This window comes from Pelobates fuscus, chromosome 6 (genome assembly GCF_036172605.1).
Source record: "Pelobates fuscus isolate aPelFus1 chromosome 6, aPelFus1.pri, whole genome shotgun sequence".
Classification (NCBI taxonomy): Eukaryota; Metazoa; Chordata; class Amphibia; order Anura; family Pelobatidae; genus Pelobates; species Pelobates fuscus.
The window spans coordinates 284,258,395-284,276,042 of record NC_086322.1 but is presented as its reverse complement, the minus strand read 5'-3'; the positions used below and the strand labels follow the sequence as shown (position 1 = coordinate 284,276,042).

The window sequence follows — 17,648 nt, the reverse complement described above, 5'->3', positions numbered from 1 at the left end:
GAACATGGCAAAGGAGGGAACTGTAATTCGCATATCCCGTAAGTAACTGGACAGATAAATATTGAGATATTGCTCTATCATGCAGAATCCCTGAAGCTTTTCATGCTACTTGGATATTCTGCAGAACACAAGACACTAGAATTGTTCTGTCATGGAAGATCTGTTTGTGACCAAGAGTCCAGTTTTCCAGCCCTAATACCCCAATCCTTGCAGTCCAGTTGAGCGCTTCTAAACCTTGGTCTGGTTGCAGCAATATCAATTGATTGACTGGGAGAAAACTCGGAAGCAGTAGGTGACCACATGGAACTGTACACCGGATTGGAACGAATGTCATCCAGCAAATTGTTTACTGGGTGGCGATTGAACACCATACATGCAATAAAGCCACTTTTTGAACAAAATCTTATAAAGCTCCTGCTTAGCAGCCTCTGGTGCAATAATGGAAATATTATGTATATATAGAGATAAAAATAATAATAATAAAAAAAAATCATTATCATTGTGAAACGTTAAGGATTTACTCTAAGCACCATCACAACTTTGCACCACTGTGGCTTAAACTTGCAGCTGCAGGCAGACCCACACCATAGTTTGCCTTTCAGCACCTTACAGATTTATATGTGCAAATTGTAGCCAAACTGTAAAAATAAAAGACTTGGAAATATTCTTCCAACTCAATTATGATCATGTAAAAATGTACAATTCCCAATTTAGTGAATGACTCTCCAAATTATATGGCCCTGTCGCTGCCTTTGGACTGTCATATTGTGGTTTTTTACGATGGGCTATACAGCTGTAAACAAGGTGAGACCAACCATTAACTTTGCAGAGTGCATCCACAGATGTGCATTCATCAAGACTTGGGCGGAAAATGACAGTGATAAAATAATAAAAGCAAATTGCTAAAAATCTTTATATGTAGCGTGTGGAGCCAGGGTAATTAACCCTTCCTTCCACAGAACAAGGAACTTGTGCTCTGCTTCAGTAGATACAAAATTGGTTATGGGAAAGACCGTTACATCATACTGAGATATGGAGAACCCAGTTCTCATATCAAACTACAACTTATTAATGCTCTTGAGACAATGATATTAATGTCCATGATCTTTGATAGACAATTTATGGCCAGATTAACAAAGCCGGGTGTTAATGTAAGCCATTTTACCTGCATAATAACAGTGTAGGGTCAAGCCAATCAATTATTTTATTATAAGGAGGCCAACATAAGTCTCTGTACCTATATTTAGAGTAGGAGGTTTGAAGATCTATTCTAATTGTTCAGCAAACTATGATTCAACTAGGTGGCTTTATATTTCGACAGTGCACAGGCATAATGACTATATACAACTCATGTTACATAAGAAAAAAAGAAAAATCAAGGGTGAAACACAGATTTCCGGGTTTCAAAAACAAAATTATTTAAAAATTTGTTTAGAGTTGATGTAGGTCTAGAGTTTAGTCAAATTTTCATCAGCCGAAATAAATCTGTATTGTTCTATGAATGGGGACTGATGTGAACTATAGTCATTGCTGCTGCCATGGAGTAGTGGGAGTTTGAGCGCAGGGCTTAATTTTGCATGTTTAGCTAGAATATAGTAATCAGTGTAGAGTAGATGTATGTCTAGAGTTGAGTCAAATTTTTGTCAGCTCAAAAACATAAAACAAAACAAAGAAACCGTGCAAAGCAAGAATGTCCACAAGGTAGCTCTCCAACTCTTATAGGTCGACAACCCCCTAGATGCTTTGCAAACACCAAATGTTTCAACTTTAGAGATACATTTATTTCAGGTCATCTTTTTTGTTACCCATGTTATAATTGGGATTAATAATAACAACAGCAACAGTTTATATATTGAGACATAAGATGTAAAGCCAGTCACAGTTTTATTATTTTTTTTAGATAGATCAGAGTTTTAAAGGGGCACTCCAAGCAGTCACAAATTTGGTACAATGTGTAAATTAGGTTTCAGTTAGTTGTGCCGGGTGAAATCTTTAGCGCTCTACGGAAGAAAGCGGACAACCGAAAGTACAGCTAAAATCACGGACATGATGACTGGCTAAGTCACTTTCTGGTCTAGGTAAAGCTCGATGCAAAACATGCAGAGTACAACATATTTAGGAACTTGGAAAGGATTATAATTTTTATCGTCAATAATGTTTATTAATTTGTTATTTTTAAATATTTTTTTTTTACCTCGCATGTAATACATAAAAAAAAAAAATGTGTCCACTCAGAACACAAGTGTGTCTTTTAAATATAATAAATAGATAAATAAATAATAACAGGGAAAAAGAGAGTACTGTCAGATAGCACCAGGTCTTACGGTAAAATGGTGCTCTGTTATGTACTAAAAAGACACTTGCATGGGGTTGAATAATTTTAAAACTGGAGCAGTCATTATAAGTTGATTTTTCAGTTGAGTTTGAGGAAACCACTTTCATCATTTAGTTGAGCTATTTCAATAGATTTTCTTTGATTTGTTCATTTCAAACAGCTGAACGTCTGTAGATTTTGACAATAATTTTTCATTTAGTATGTGTAAAATGATCTGAAAGAGAGCAGTGAAGTGCAAGAGAGTACACACTGTTCATCATCTCTGTTTTACGTTTTTTTACTAAGCCCTCCAGATCATCAGGTTTCAATTTGCAAATGATATGACACGCTGGAAGATTGAAAGCTGGGTGATAAAGTTCACGTTTTGGATGCACAGTAATAACAGCACAGAGATTAAGAAACAGACCGTAAAGTCAGACTTATTGTGCAGACTCAGCAGGCATCCCAACCACCTTGATTTCTGCGGACAGTCCAGATTTTCGAGTCCTGTCCAGCCATCAACTTTTGTGGTCGCTGGAAAACTGTCCCCAACAAGCATCATATTAAATGTGCTCACACCACGCTCAGGGAATAGTGCTCCTTGCAGGATGTGCCCTCCGTGCGCAGGCCAGGATTATGGACAGGCAGCCAGATTTGCATTCACACCAGGCTGACCTGCTAATACTTTGGGCAGACCCCTTTAATTGGCGCCATTAATATGATTGCATCACTGGCCATCTCTGAATCACAGGACGCCAGTTGAGAAGTATGAGACTGTAGGCAATATTAAGCAAATAAATATACACTGCTCAAAAAAATAAAGGGAACACTTAAACAACACAATGTAACTCCAAGTCAATCACACGTCTGTGAAATCAAACTGTCCACTTAGGAAGCAACACTGAGTGACAATCAATTTCGCATGCTATTGTGCAAATGGGATAGACAACAGGTGGAAATTATAGGCAATTAGCAAGACACCCCCAGTAAAGGAGTGGTTCTGCAGGTGGTGGGCACAGACCACTTCTCAGTTCCTATGCTTCCTGGCTGATGTTTTGGTCACTTTTGAATGCTGGCGGTGCTTTCACTCTAGTGGTAGCATGAGACGGAGTCTACAACTCACACAAGTGGGTCAAGTAGTGCCGCTCATCCAGGATGGCACATCAATGCAAGCTGTGGCAAGAAGGTTTGCTGTGTCTGTCAGCGTAGTGTCGAGAGCATGGAGGTGCTACCAGGAGACAGGCCAGTACATCAGGAGACGTGGAGGAGGCCGTAGGAGGGCAACAACCCAGCAGCAGGACCGCTACCTCTGCCTTTGTCCAAGGAGGAACAGGAGGAGCATGGCCAGAGCCCTGCAAAATGAACTCCAGCAGGCCACAAATGTGCATGTGTCTGCTCAACAGACGCCATGAGGGTCCGACATCCACAGGTGGGGGTTGTGTTTACAGCCCAACACTGTGCAGGACGTTTGGCATTTGCCAGAGAACACCAAGATTGGCAAATTTGCCACTGGCGCCTTGGGCTCTTCACAAATGAAAGCAGGCTCACACTGAGCACATGTGACAGACGTGAAAGAGTCAAGACGCCATGGAGAATGTTCTGCTGCCTGCAACATCCTCCAGCACGACTGGTTTGGCAGTGGGTCAGTAATGGTGTGGGGTGGCATTTCTTTGGGGGGGCCGCACAGCCCTCCATGTGCTCGCCAGAGGTAGCTGGACTGCCATTAGGTACCGAGATGAGATCCTCAGACCCCTTGTGAGACCATATGCTGGTGCGGTTGGCCCTGGGTTCCTCCTAATGCAAGACAATGCTAGACCTCATGTGGCTGGAGTGTGTCAGCAGTTCCTGCAAGACGAGGGCATTGATGCTATGGACTGGCCTGCCCGTTCCCCAGACCTGAATCCAATTGAGCACATCTGGGACATCATGTCTCGCTCCATCCACCAACGTCACGTTGCACCACAGACTGTCCAGGAGTTGGCAGATGCTTTAGTCCAGGTCTGGGAGGAGATCCCTCAGGAGACCATCCACCACCTCATCAGGAGCATGCACAAGCGTTGTAGGGAGGTCATACAGGCACGTGGAGGCCACACACACTACTGAGCCTCATTTTGACTTGTTTAACCCCTTAAGGACACATGACATGTGTGACATGTCATGATTCCCTTTTATTCCAGAAGTTTGGTCCTTAAGGGGTTAAAGGACATTACATCAAAGTTGGATCAGCCTGTAGTGTGTTTTTCTACTTTAATTCTGAGTGTGACTCCAAATCCAGACCTCCATGGGTTAAAAAATGTGATTTCCATTTTTTTATTTTTGTGTGATTTCAGAAGAATATTTAATTCATTGAGATCTAGGATGTGTTATTTTAGTGTTCCCTTTATTTTTTGGAGCAGCGTATTTTCTATACATGAGACATGAACATGAACGCTCACAAAACGTAGCTGAACTCAGCAATATTACTTTGTAATATTGTTCCTGTATTAGTATATCTAACCATAAAGGAGGATAACTACTATAACTTGAGAACTACAGAAGTAAAGGCAGACAAATTAGGTTCCCAAAAATCAGTAAAATTAAAGAAACAATATAGCGTTATGAATACAAACCTGTATTCCTAATGCTATAGTGTTGTCCTCTTTATTTAGATTGAGCCCCTTTCCCCCATTAATCGTAATAAAAAATTAAAAAATAAAAGGTTTCACTTACGTCTTTCCCCAGCGCGGAGCTCCAGCAAAGTCACGCTGACCCTTTTAAAAGTCCAATACAATACTCTTCACATAGGTGCATTGGTGACAAAAGTGCTGTGTTGCAGCAAAGCACTCCTATTGGAGGCTAGCTGTTAGAACGAAAATTAAATAGGAAGAGCCTCCAGTAGCCGTCAGGTAGCCAGCTACTAGAAGCACATTTACTCCTGCAATGTAAGCATTTCCATATTTACTAAACGGCAATGCTTTACAATGCATGGTTAAAACGAAGGACCGCTGCACCAAGACGACTTCATTGAGATGAAATGGGGTGGGTAACTGGTAGTGGTTCTTCAAACTGCAGCATTCAATACGAAAACCAACAAGTCTAGTTCTTAAACAGTGATCTGAGTAAACTTCAGGATAAAGGAAGGAGCAAGCAGAAAAATGCTTATTATCCTGGGCACTCGTCAGATGGATGATGGCAACCAACAAATCATTGGGTTTCACAGACCTTAGAAGACCAGCAGCAAAAATGTAGACTCCAATGATGCAAAAAAATAAATAAATATATTAATAACAGTGGAGTATTCAACGCTGGATCCTAGTTATAATAAATCACCTCGTCAATTTCTTATGTACCTCTCTATGGCTATGCTGATGGCTCAAATCTTCGTCATATTTAAATAGACAACCTCCTGGCATATAGAAGATATGATATTCAATAACCACATATAAACTCTCTTTTCATGCCAACAGAATCCAGACCATGGTAACATTCCTCTACTCAGGAATCCAGTCTCTAAAAATAATGTCAAATAACACTTTGAGAAGATCCAGTGGACTTTACACCAAAGAATCAAATCCATAACAAGAGCAATGTTAAAGCAAATAAAGCCTACAATAAACAGTGCCATTACCGGTACCTTCTAGCCTAAACATACTGCATGCCTGATGTAATTGTTTTCGGTTCTCTACCTATATGTTGTGGTGGGGTATCTTGACTTAATACTAGTGTTGTGTAACACCATGTGCTTTTTTTTTTTTTTTCTTCAGAAGGTTAACTAGGTTCCCCCGCTCTGCAACATTTTTGAAATCAGTCAACACAATCACATATTAAGGTGTGTAACACACGAGAGTTTGAGAAATATAAGTGGATCACATTCCTTGCAGAACGCACAAAAACACCCTAATTGTGATGCAACTAGCATCACTGTCATACTTTCTCTGGGCCACCCTGCCCTCCAGTGCCATGCCTCGTTATGCTTGAAGGTATGGAGTTTCTGCCTGGATAGATCATCATATAGTAACTTTTCTTGGCCCATCTCTGGTCTTTGATATCACTAAAGTGAATTAAACTTATACCTCCCAACAGTTCTGATCCCAAGTCAGGATTGTCCCTTCATTTTTTTTTTTTTTTTAAATCTGATGTTCCACTATTGTGCACAGATTCTGACAGCTTAACAAGGCCCGCTGTTTGGTATACCAGTTTTACATGTCACTAGTGATGCACACTGTATGACGGCCTCTTTCTCTGACGCCAACCACTAATCCTCCTCCAATGTTGGGAGATGTGGAAACGCACTGACATATGCTCTGTACACAAACCGTATTTAAAATCAATGTGAAAGCAATGAAAACAGGTCATGCAAGTATATTGAATACTGCTTCATCATACTCAAAGCCCATTATCGTCTGAAAGAAGATGTAGAGCTCCTGTACTCCGACTGAGTACCTCCGCCTGGTTAGCTTCCTCTCTGCCAACAGGAACTCTAGATCGCTGCAGACCAAGTCGCCAAAGCTTGAATGGGATCTCTTAGGACCTCTTCCACCAGACCGGGCTGCAGTGGTTATAGCTCTGGTAAAACTCTCTCCTGTAAACATGTGACTATAACTTTACCCCCCATACATCAGTTGAGACAATGTTGGAAGCAGAATGAGCTTTATTGCACACAACACAGCTATTTATAAAGAGAAGTGTTGATTCTCCCTGCAGGGGGTCCTCCATTCAATGCTACACAGAGTACAATTGTCCACCACTCTGTGTGGAAACTTAAATAAGTTAGATCAAGCCAACACAATAGGTTCCTTGCTGTGCCCTCACAGTACTAGACACACAAGGCACACTGTCCCCAAGAACCTCCTTTCACAGGTCAGCACCTCCACCTATTATATATCCCTTGGTAGTTCATCACCGAGCGCTCTCGCTGTCCAAAACAGCACCCTGATTGGTGGTTAGGTAACCGAGCAATGCCCAATTAAAGATTCACTGGATCACAGCACAGTACCGGTCCAAAGAACAGTTCCAGAGTGTTTAAAAATATCTCTCGGTCAGGCACTCTAATGTGTAGAATGAGTCCAGGAAATCCCCAGAGGTCCCCAATTCTGACTGGGAAGCAAAAGGGGCATCCAGGGCTCCTATACCGCTCCCCATAGTGATTATAGCCCCTTTCAGAGGTTCTTGGGGTCAGGCCCTTAGTCTGTAGGCAGGAGGCTGGCCTCCAAGTGTCAGTGACAGGAACACTGCACCGCATCAAAGGGATGATGGACGGGTCATGTACCATCAAATCTTGGGTGAGAACCTCCTTTCCTCAGCCAGGGCATTGAAAATGGGTAATGGATGGGTATTCCAGCATGACAATGACGCAAACCACACAGCCAATGCAACAAAGGAGTGGCTCAAGAAGAAGCACATTAAGGTCCTGGAGTGGCCTAGCCAGTCTCCAGACTTTAAACCCATAGAAAATCTGTGGAGGGAGCTAAAGGTTCGAGTTGCCAAACGTCAGCCTCAAAATCTTAATGACTTGGAGAGGATCTGCAAAGAGGAGTTGGACAAAATCCTTCCTGAGATGTGTGCAAACCTGGTGGCCAACTACAAGAAACGTCTGACCTCTGTGATTGCTAACAAAGGTTTTGCCACCAAGTACCAAGTCGAAGGGGTCAAATACTTATTTCACTCATTGACATGCAAATTAATTTATAACTTTTTTGACATGCATTTTTATGGATTTTTTTGGTTATTCTGTGGATCAGTGTTAAAATACACCTACCATTAAAGTTATAGACTCATCATTTCTTTGTCAGTGTGAAAACGTTCAAAATCAGCAGGGAATCAAATACTTTTTCCCCTCACTGTATAGATAATTATTATTGTTTATTTATTTTTTGTAAAAGCTGCAATCTTGTCTGCAGTCTTTGCAAGCCCTCCCCTTCTTCCCAGACTTTCCGTGGCTGTCCAATCACAGACTTCAAAATGTATCTTAATGAGAAGTCTTTGCAAGGCAGGTGCTCTGAGCAATTGTCTTCTTCTTGAGTTTAGCTCCACTGAGCTAACCAAACCAGGAAGTAACAGGACCAGTTTCTGATTGACAACCAGGGAGGTGTAACAAGGTTAATTTATAAAAAAAAAGTGCCAATATCTATTGTAAAAAAAATTAAAAAAATACTCACTGTTCAAACATAAAATCCTTCAGCAGGCTGAAGCGCTAAACGGGTCTGAAGTGTCCCTTTAGAGCTAAAAAGGCCAAGCTGCATCTAAAGTGGCGTTTTGGGGAATTTTTCCAAGTCAGTAATTTAGGCCTAAAAATTACACTTTGATTTTTCAATTCACTACAATTTGAGGTTTAGTGAATAAACCCCAAACATCACTGTGGCTTCAACGTGACATGGCCCATTTTATATAAACACACACAACCTGCTACACTTTCTGCTACTCACCATTAAACACTAGTAACCCAACGCACAGAACATAAAGATCAATACAAATGGCTAAACATGAAAAGCACAGTGTTTGCACTGAGGGTGCAGGTGACAAAAATAACCTTTGAATCTATTTGCATGAGTTCTGTATGACAAACTAGCAATATTATGTTGTGCGGTTTCCAAGGAATGTCTTTCAATTTACCAATATGTTTTTAAATGGTCATGATCTTGACTCTTATCATCCAATTATTGAAAATTTAGCCAAATTATTATTATTTTAATCCATGATGGTTTTCTACAAAAATTTATTTCTAGGGCTATTTACTAAAGTGAGAAGTCAAAGTGAGTTACAAATGTAAGGTCAGAGTAGCCAAAATGGAAGCATAGCTCACTTAGAGAACTTCTCAAGTTTGACAGTTGCGGCCTTAAAGGAATACAATTGTGTTAGGGATACAAAGTTACATTCCTAACACTATAGTGTCCTTCTATCCAGCGGCAATGAAAGGATTAATAACCTTTTCATTTACTTAGTGCTTTGGCGCTGGCTCTATCTCCGCCTCCTACGACATCAGCATGAGGGGGAACCTAATGTGCATGCGCGGCAAGTGCTGCGCGTGTATTAGGCCTTCCCCATAGGAAAGCACTGAAGCAATGCATTCCTATGGGGATTTTGAAGACACTGGAAGTCCTCATGCGAAGGACTTAAATTCTGTGAAAGGCCAGGAAGTGCCTCCAGTGGCTGTCTACCAGACAGTTTCTCAGAAATTACAATGTTTTGCATTGCACGGTTAAGGAAACGGTTATAGTGCATCCTGGTCACTTCAACGAGATGAATTGGTCAGTGTGCCTATAGTGTCCCTTTAAATTTGAAATTCACTTTGAATGCTCATTTCAGTGAATAACCCTGTAAGTCTGGTTTACTGAATTTCAAAGGGCAAACTAATTATACTTTCACTGGGGTGTGACCAGGTGGCAAACTATTCTGGGAAAATATTCAGAAAGTAAAAGTTAACAAAAAGTCTGAATCTAAATACTCAGTATTGCATGTTCTCTAAAACTTATTCTAACAAGAATTGAACTTCTTTCACTGTGATTTCTCCTTAAATTCCCACTTCCAGGCAATTTCCAATTTTTTATGCTTATATCTTACAAAAACCCAGCTTATATCCACGACTTCCTAACTCTTGAAAGAAGTAAAATGCAGTCCATGCTCTGATTATTTCCTGTCTTGATCAATGCAACCCATCCCTCTTTTATGTCACTTAAAACCAGATTGTCTCCATACAAACCATAATAATTGCCACTGCCAGACTCATCTACCTGCCCTACCACTCCTAAATACATTGTCCGTCTGCAAGTCTTCATACCTCCCAAGTGTCCCCAATTTCGAAGGGCCAGTCCCTGTTTTGGGCCCAAATTTCACTGTCCCTCTTATATAGAAACTCCATATTGTTGGCGTGTCTGATTGTATAAAAGATCCCCACAGCAGTAATATTTGCATTTATATTTTTAAACTAGGAAAAGATAGATGATCAGTTCTGCCAATTATTAGAGCTGATATTCTGCTTATTTCCAATAATTCGTCTTGTAATTTACCGATAACTTACTCATGTCTACCAACCACCGCATGTCATCATCTGCATCCTATAACCGCCAGCCAATGAGGCTCCACGTCACAACCATACGTCAGTAAGATAGTGAATAAGCCAATGTACTGGGCTGGCTGCCTGAGAGTAATCACACTTCTATCAGTAACAGCACAGTACAGGCTGGGAACTCACTAATCCCAGCATATTATTATCATTATTATTATGGATACCAATCCTCATACCGTCATCATTATTCAAACTAGTTTTATCAGCCGATAGTAACAGTCACTATCACTACTCAATGCCATTTGCCTGTTATTATAATGCCTCTGTTGTTCTAACTTTTTCCTTGTGTTTTTCCATAATGACTAAAACTGTTACTGTCCTTGCTACAGTTTTATTCTTTGGAGTGAGATTTCTGAAAGAAAGCTATTCATGTAAACCGAATATATGCAAAAAAAGTAGAACAATTTGTGATAGTAAACTGTATTTATATGATGTGAAGTTTTTAGTTTACACCTGAAGTCTGTTTGCATTGCGAGTAAAGTGCATTTGTGCCATTAAATATGTCGCAATCATATTGCGCAAACTTCCTAAATTCATAGGGCAGTCCTGATTTTGGGTCCTGTCTTGCCACCCCAGGTTTGTTGTTTGGTATCTCACGTCATTAGACACCATAGAAAGTCATAGAAAAAAAAAAAAACACAGCGTTCGTTCATTTCAGAAACTGGCTCAAACCTTTTCTGACCATACAGAGCATAAAACCCATTCAGTCACTTACCTGAATCCAGCACCGATGTCCCTCAGCGCTGGGTCAGGCTCTGCCTACACTCCTCCCCCGCCGACATTAGCCAGCGTGGGAAACCTAATGCAGTCGCATTAGGATTTCTCCATAGGAAAACATTAATCACTGCTTTCCTATGGGGATTCTGGTGACACTGGAAGACCTCATGCATAGCGTGAGGACGTCCAGTGTCATTTAGACGACCAAAAGTCATCTAAGCACCCGGAAGTCCCTCTAGTGCAGGTTTCCCCAAACTCCGGCCCTCCAGATGTTGAATATGAATAAAATAGATTGGCTGAGAATCATGGGGGTTTACGAAAACTGCAATAATTACACTTGCAGGGTTAGGGGAAGTGGGAGTTGGCACCCAGACCACTCCAATGGGCCGAAGTGGTCTGGGTGCCTGGAGTGTCCCTTTAAGTAGTAGCTTCCAGCTCTCCTGACTTCAGTGGGAAGTAATACATAGCAGATATCATGGGAGGAAGTCAATCTATTCTAAAAAGGTTAAACGACTTACAAGGGGTGAGTGCCAGGTCATCCCGGCACCATAACTATTACATTGTACTGAAGTGGTTATGGTGCACTGAGTGTTCATTTAAAGGGACAATATGATCACCAAAACCAGTTTTGGTATATAGATCATGCCCCTGCAGTCTTACTGCTCAATGATCGTCCATTTAGGATTTAAATCACTGTGTTTATGAACCCTAGTCACATCTCCCTGCATGTGACTTGCACAGTCTTCATAAACACTTCCTGTAAAGAGTAATCTAATGTTTATCCCTTCTTTATTGCAAGTTCTGTTTAATTTAGATTTTCTTATCCCCTGCTATGTTAATAGTTTGCTAGATCCTGCCAGAGCCACTTGTATGTGATTAAAGTTCAAATTACAGAGCAAGAGATAAAATTGTAAACCAGATTGTAAACCAATTGTTTACACCAGATTAAAAGTGAAACCAGTTTTTTTCATGCAGGCTGTGTCAGTCAGAGCCAGGTGAGGTGTGACAAGGGCTGCATAAGCAGAAACAAAGTGATTTAACTCCTAAATGGCAGTGAATTGAGCAGTAGTACCTGAGAGGCATGATCTATACAATAAAACTGCTTCATTAAGCTAAAGTTGTTTAGGTGACTATAGTGTCCCTTTAACACAAGTTGCATTTGATTTTCAATATTTCATCAAATAGTGTAAGTTTCAGACAAGTGAAAGTGTCCCTTTAAATATAGTGAACGTATAAACATATTAAAATGTCATGGGAAGTTACTGCACCCCTTCAAGATAATATGTATATGTCCAAGCATCAATGCGTGAACCACAGCCATGCTGTTTGATATGGGGACCCAGATCGCCCACAATGCCAATCTCAAAAAAACCTGTGGCATCCTACGCAGTTTTTTATATATATTTTTTTTAAATTCAGTCTTTACTATAAATAAATAGAAAAAATATAAAAACTCACACAGATCCATTTTAAGGGTCAAAAACATATCAGAGCCACACTTATATTTAGTGTCAGATCTGCACCATTCTACATAAAGAGCTCAGAATATTGCGCACCAGAAGTTATCGTTTTGAGAGCCATGGCACAAGGATTTGTCAAACCCCGAATTATGCCCAAACCGCACAATTCCTTGGGCATTCAACCGACTGGTCCAAGGTTCATATAAATATATCAAACGGCCACAAAATATACACTGTGGCATAATGATCTGTCTCTTACTTGCACCGTTCAAGTCCTAACTTCTAAACAGTTTTTACAAAACAACCACAGCTGGCTTAAGACGCAGCCAAGGGATACAAACTATTTTTAAATCTTTTTTTTTTTTTCCTTTGTGAAAAAAACCAGTCTTTTTTGGTACATGGTCCTCTTTGATTGCAGGGAAAAAGATCGCTTGAATGTATTCCTACCAATTATACAATCTGGGTACAGAATGAAAAAGGCTCACTCTTTAAAACCTCAGTGAATAGACCAAAATAATATTTTGGAGTGACAATATAAGGTTTTTTTTTTTTTCAGAACGTAATTTCCTTCCTGCTTTTTGAGCTCCCAGACATTTAATCATAAGGAAAATGTTGCTTGGCACAAAAGTCTCAGACGAAGCCAAAATAGGGGGAGCGTTGAAAGGGTGGGAAGGCTGGAGACGGGGCAGGGAGGGTGTCTTTACAAGTAATTACCATAAAAATACATAATATAAGGATCTGCATAGGTCTTTTGGAAAATTAGTTAATATTTATTTTTGGGGCTTGTAATGAATTGCAAAGTAATAAATGTATTAAATAAACTTTACAGATAGATAGAGCAGGTGTGAGACCAGGCAACTTATAAAAGTTAAAAGTTCCACAACAGGATAGAAAGTAAGCAAATTATTCCAGGAATCGCAAAGCTGCTCCCCTTAGAAATTGATGAGCAACACAATGAGTCGTACAACGAAACCAAAGTAATGTCAGTGACATGTTTAAAGGCTCGGTCCCTCCAATTATCAAAAGGAAGCTAATGACTTCACAGAGATTTATGGGATCCTGGAATCAAAATACATTAATGTCAGCAGACCTTTGAAAGTCCAAAATAGGAACGCTGAGCCACCAAGCAATTAGAGGATTAAAAGCAAAAAAAACAAAACAAAACAATCCGCAATAAATAAATAGGGTTTGTAGTATGTATTTCAAGCAGTTCTTGTTTGATCAATAATGTTTTAATTACATAGATGTACAAATTGCTGTAGTACGGCTTCAGGGTATGTCAATCTCGCAATTTTCAAAATACATCTTTAGAGACAGCAGATTTCAATTTTCAATTTTCAAAATTTAAACCGACTGTCACTTTCCAAATACGGATCAAGAGTGCTCTGGAATTGCACTGAAATTTCAATGCAGTTCAAAGATTTCATAAGACAAAACAGGGACTACTTTGTCTTGTGATGAATCTGAGGTTGACAAATGATGACAAAAAGGCGTAGTTCCGGCATCAACTTTTGTCCAGTCTCAGCAGCCGTCACAATTGACGGCTGAGGGATTTGGATGTCGATCTATGGAAGCTCTCACGATCCTGCAGGAATCTCTGTATACCAGAGTGCTGTACCTGCAGATTAAGCGCCATTAAATTTTTATTTATATAGCGCCATCAGATTCCGTAGCGCTGTACAATGGGTATGAAAGTGGCGGAATTTTTCCAAATCAGCTATTCTTGCATAAATTTTGCATTTTGATATCCAATTCACTACAATTTCTTATAGTGAATGAATCTTTAGTTTAAAAGTTAAGGTGAATTTCTTTTCCTTCCTCTGCCTCCCTTCATCCATTCTGTAACGTAACTGGATTAAGTTATGTTGCCCACCTACCATGCATGATTCGGACACTAAGTGATTGTCACAGCTTTTTGGCATTCTACGAAAAAACCTGTTCAATGACTTTGTGTTGATGCTGCTACAAGTAGCTTCACTCATGAAAAATAAATAAACGACCAAACTATCCAGAAAATATATTATATAAACTGTTTTTTTTTTTGTTTTTTGTTTTTTTTGCTTGCTGCGTAATTTTATTATCACATCTTTTTATTTTTGAAGATAGCTACAACTGATCGAATACATATCCAATGAGCGCCATTTTGGCAAGAGGTTAATGGTAAGTTCGGCCTCATTAAAAGCAAATGGAAGACTAGGAATGGCTGAGAGAACTCAGCCATGTCCTGGTCCCAGAAAAAGCAGCATATAGGCAACAAACGAGGAACATTTTAAGACTGGTCCCTTTTATAAAAAAAAAAATTGCATCTTTCGCACAAAACAGTCCCCTCTAATCCAGAGTTAATTAACTTAATTTCATCCAAATATCAACATGCGCGACTTGATCTGTACATTAAGCTTAGCTATATTTTTAGCAGTTTACTATTTTGGCAACATTTTCACAATTCACAGTTTGGAGAATAATGCTCAATGGCTGATGTAAAATTATGCAAATGCACAATAGACTTTAGTCAATAAACACCAAATTGTAGGTAATCATAATTGAATTGCAAAATATAGGCAGCAGTAGCCAATACCGGGTAAATTCTCCAACTCAGCTATAGCCATAATTGCACGTTTTGATCCTAAATTTAACGTTTCAGCTTCAATTAACCAGAATTCTGTGTTTAGTAAATATACCCCTACTGTATAGGTTTAGATATACACATATTCTATTATTCCTCTTACAACATACATTATTTTTATCTTATCATAGACCTTGTACCCACACAGGTTGTGATTGACATAAACATGTTAAAAACAGAAAATATTGCAATATTTTCTGACATATAAAATCACAAATGCATGTCTCGTAAAAAGATGGTGACGTAAAGCATCTGATTTTTCAAGACATCGTTGAAGTTTGATTTATTTATATTAAAGATAATGTCCTTAAAAGGGGTAGTCCCTCTCCTTGGGCTAAAGTCTTACACTTGTATAATCAATTAACCATTCAAGTACTAGAGATAAGCAATGCATTGCTACACTATCCATGACATGTCAAGTGAAGACTGGACAGCTAGTAACTCCCCAAGTGTTGAATAATAATAATACTTTGCTTGGCTGTAGCCTAAGCATTAGCCCAACAACAGACCTATGTCCTAAGCTAGTACTGGCCAACATGCAGCTACTGTAGAACTGCAACTCCCATCATCCTTTGGGGTGAAATGGTTGGAGTTACAAGTCCACATCAGTTGCACACCTACCAAATGGTAATCTCTTTGAAATCATGTTTTCACAGCCAGGTAGAGCTTTAGTTATAGCCATGGTATGGTTTGAAGGCCAGTCCCTTTTAAGATCAATAGGTGATTACAATGACAGCCAAGGGGTTTAACATATAACAGCATAACGGTGTGTATGGTGCAAAGATGGAGGGGAGGGGATCAAAGGTACTCACCTGAGCTTTAGGTTGTCCATAAATTCTGGTAAGGTGACAGAGTCCATGAGAACAAAATCCGCCTTCCCATACTGCAAATCCTCTTGCAGTGCCATTTCTGCACCTCCAAAATTCTAGCTACAACACTAAAAACTCTAGACAATAAATACAGGGATGGAGGCTGCCTCTGTCACACACCGGTTGTTTGTAATTCTCTCTTTTTCTGGAGGATGTTTCATTCATCCCTAAGAGCTGAAGCTCCTCTCTACCTAAAGTTCCACTGTGAAGTCTGTACCAGCAGCCTTCTCAGAGTTAAACGATCCAAGGACAGGTGGAGATGGAATGTCTGTCCTGAGACAATGTATCAAGACTACAGCAAGGTGAGAGGTTCAGGTGTAAGTCCTGGGACGATGTACCAAGATTGCAGAGGGATGGTAGGTTTCAAAGTGCAAAAAGATAAAACGTGTCTTATCAGGAGAAATATGTCTCAGTTGGCAGATTCTTTGCTTCAGTAGATGTCTTCCTAGAAGCAGGTGAGATCTTCCTGGAGGTGTCTGTTTCTAAAAGGTCCAGGCTTGGAGAGCAGTCTATGATAAACTCTCACCGATTCTCTGTAAAGCCATAGGGAAACCAGGAAGAGAGGGTGTAGTGGGAGAGGTGAGAGGAGGAGGGGAGTGAAGTTTGAAGAGGGAGGAGAAGAAAAAGGGGAGGAGGTATATGGAAAGGTAAGGGAGGAGATGTAATGGGGGGAGAGGGGGATGGGGAGAAGGTAAGAAGGAGCAAAGATGGGGAAAGTTAACGGGATGTGTTTTGATATGGAGCAGATACCTAACAAGGGTTGCTGACAGGGTAAAAAGTATAATGTATTGGGGGTAGCGAGGCTGGAATGCAGGGAAGGTGAGGAGGTTAGAACGGGGAGGGAAGGGGAGAGGTGTTGGCTTTACCCCCAGACAGGTGGAGTTGTCTGCGGGGTGGAGAGAGGGAGGGACGGGTTTAAGGATTTCTAAACCGTGAGTAGACAGCAAAGGGAGGCGGCTTGGGAGAGGTGGGCGGCGTGAAGACTACAAAGGAGTCACTCAAAAGTGGGCAAGAGAGAGAGGAGACACGGGGCAAAAAGAGATTAGAGAAATGCGGTGTGGGGGCTATAGATAAAGCGCCCCAGAGAGGGAAAAGATTGCTAAATCATGGAGAAAGATGGCATGGGTACAGTGGGATGGAGGGAGAGAAGGTATGGGTACAGTGGAATGGTGAGGAGAGAAGGTATGGGTACAGTGGGATGGAGGGAGAGAAGGTATGGGTACAGTGGGATGGAGGGAGAGAAGGTATGGGTACAGTGGGATGGAGGGAGAGAAGGTATGGGTACAGTGGGATGGAGGGAGAGAAGATATGGGTACAGTGGGATGGAAAGAGAGAAGGTATGGGTACAGTGGGATGGAGGGAGAGAAGGTATGGGTACAGTGGGATGGAGGGAGAGAAGGTATGGGTACAGTGGGATGGAGGGAGAGAAGGTATGGGTACAGTGGGATGGAGGGAGAGAAGGTATGGGTACAGTGGGATGGAAAGAGAGAAGGTATGGGTACAGTGGGATGGAAAGAGAGAAGGTATGGGTACAGTGGGATGGAGGGAGAGAAGGTATGGGTACAGTGGGATGGAGGGAGAGAAGGTATGGGTACAGTGGAATGGTGAGGAGAGAAGGTAT

At 40.7% G+C, this 17,648-nt stretch overlaps 1 protein-coding gene across 1 annotated transcript in view; it reads right to left on the bottom strand.

Annotated features, from left to right (window-relative positions):
- Positions 1-17,042, bottom strand: part of LOC134615004 (unconventional myosin-Id) — a 120,645-nt gene extending 103,603 nt beyond the window's left edge. The window contains exon 1 of the mRNA XM_063459332.1: positions 15,971-17,042. Coding sequence (XP_063315402.1) covers positions 15,971-16,065 — 95 coding nt within the window. The 5' untranslated portion in view covers positions 16,066-17,042. The remainder of the gene's footprint in view (positions 1-15,970) is intronic.
- Positions 17,043-17,648: the final 606 nt, after the last annotated feature.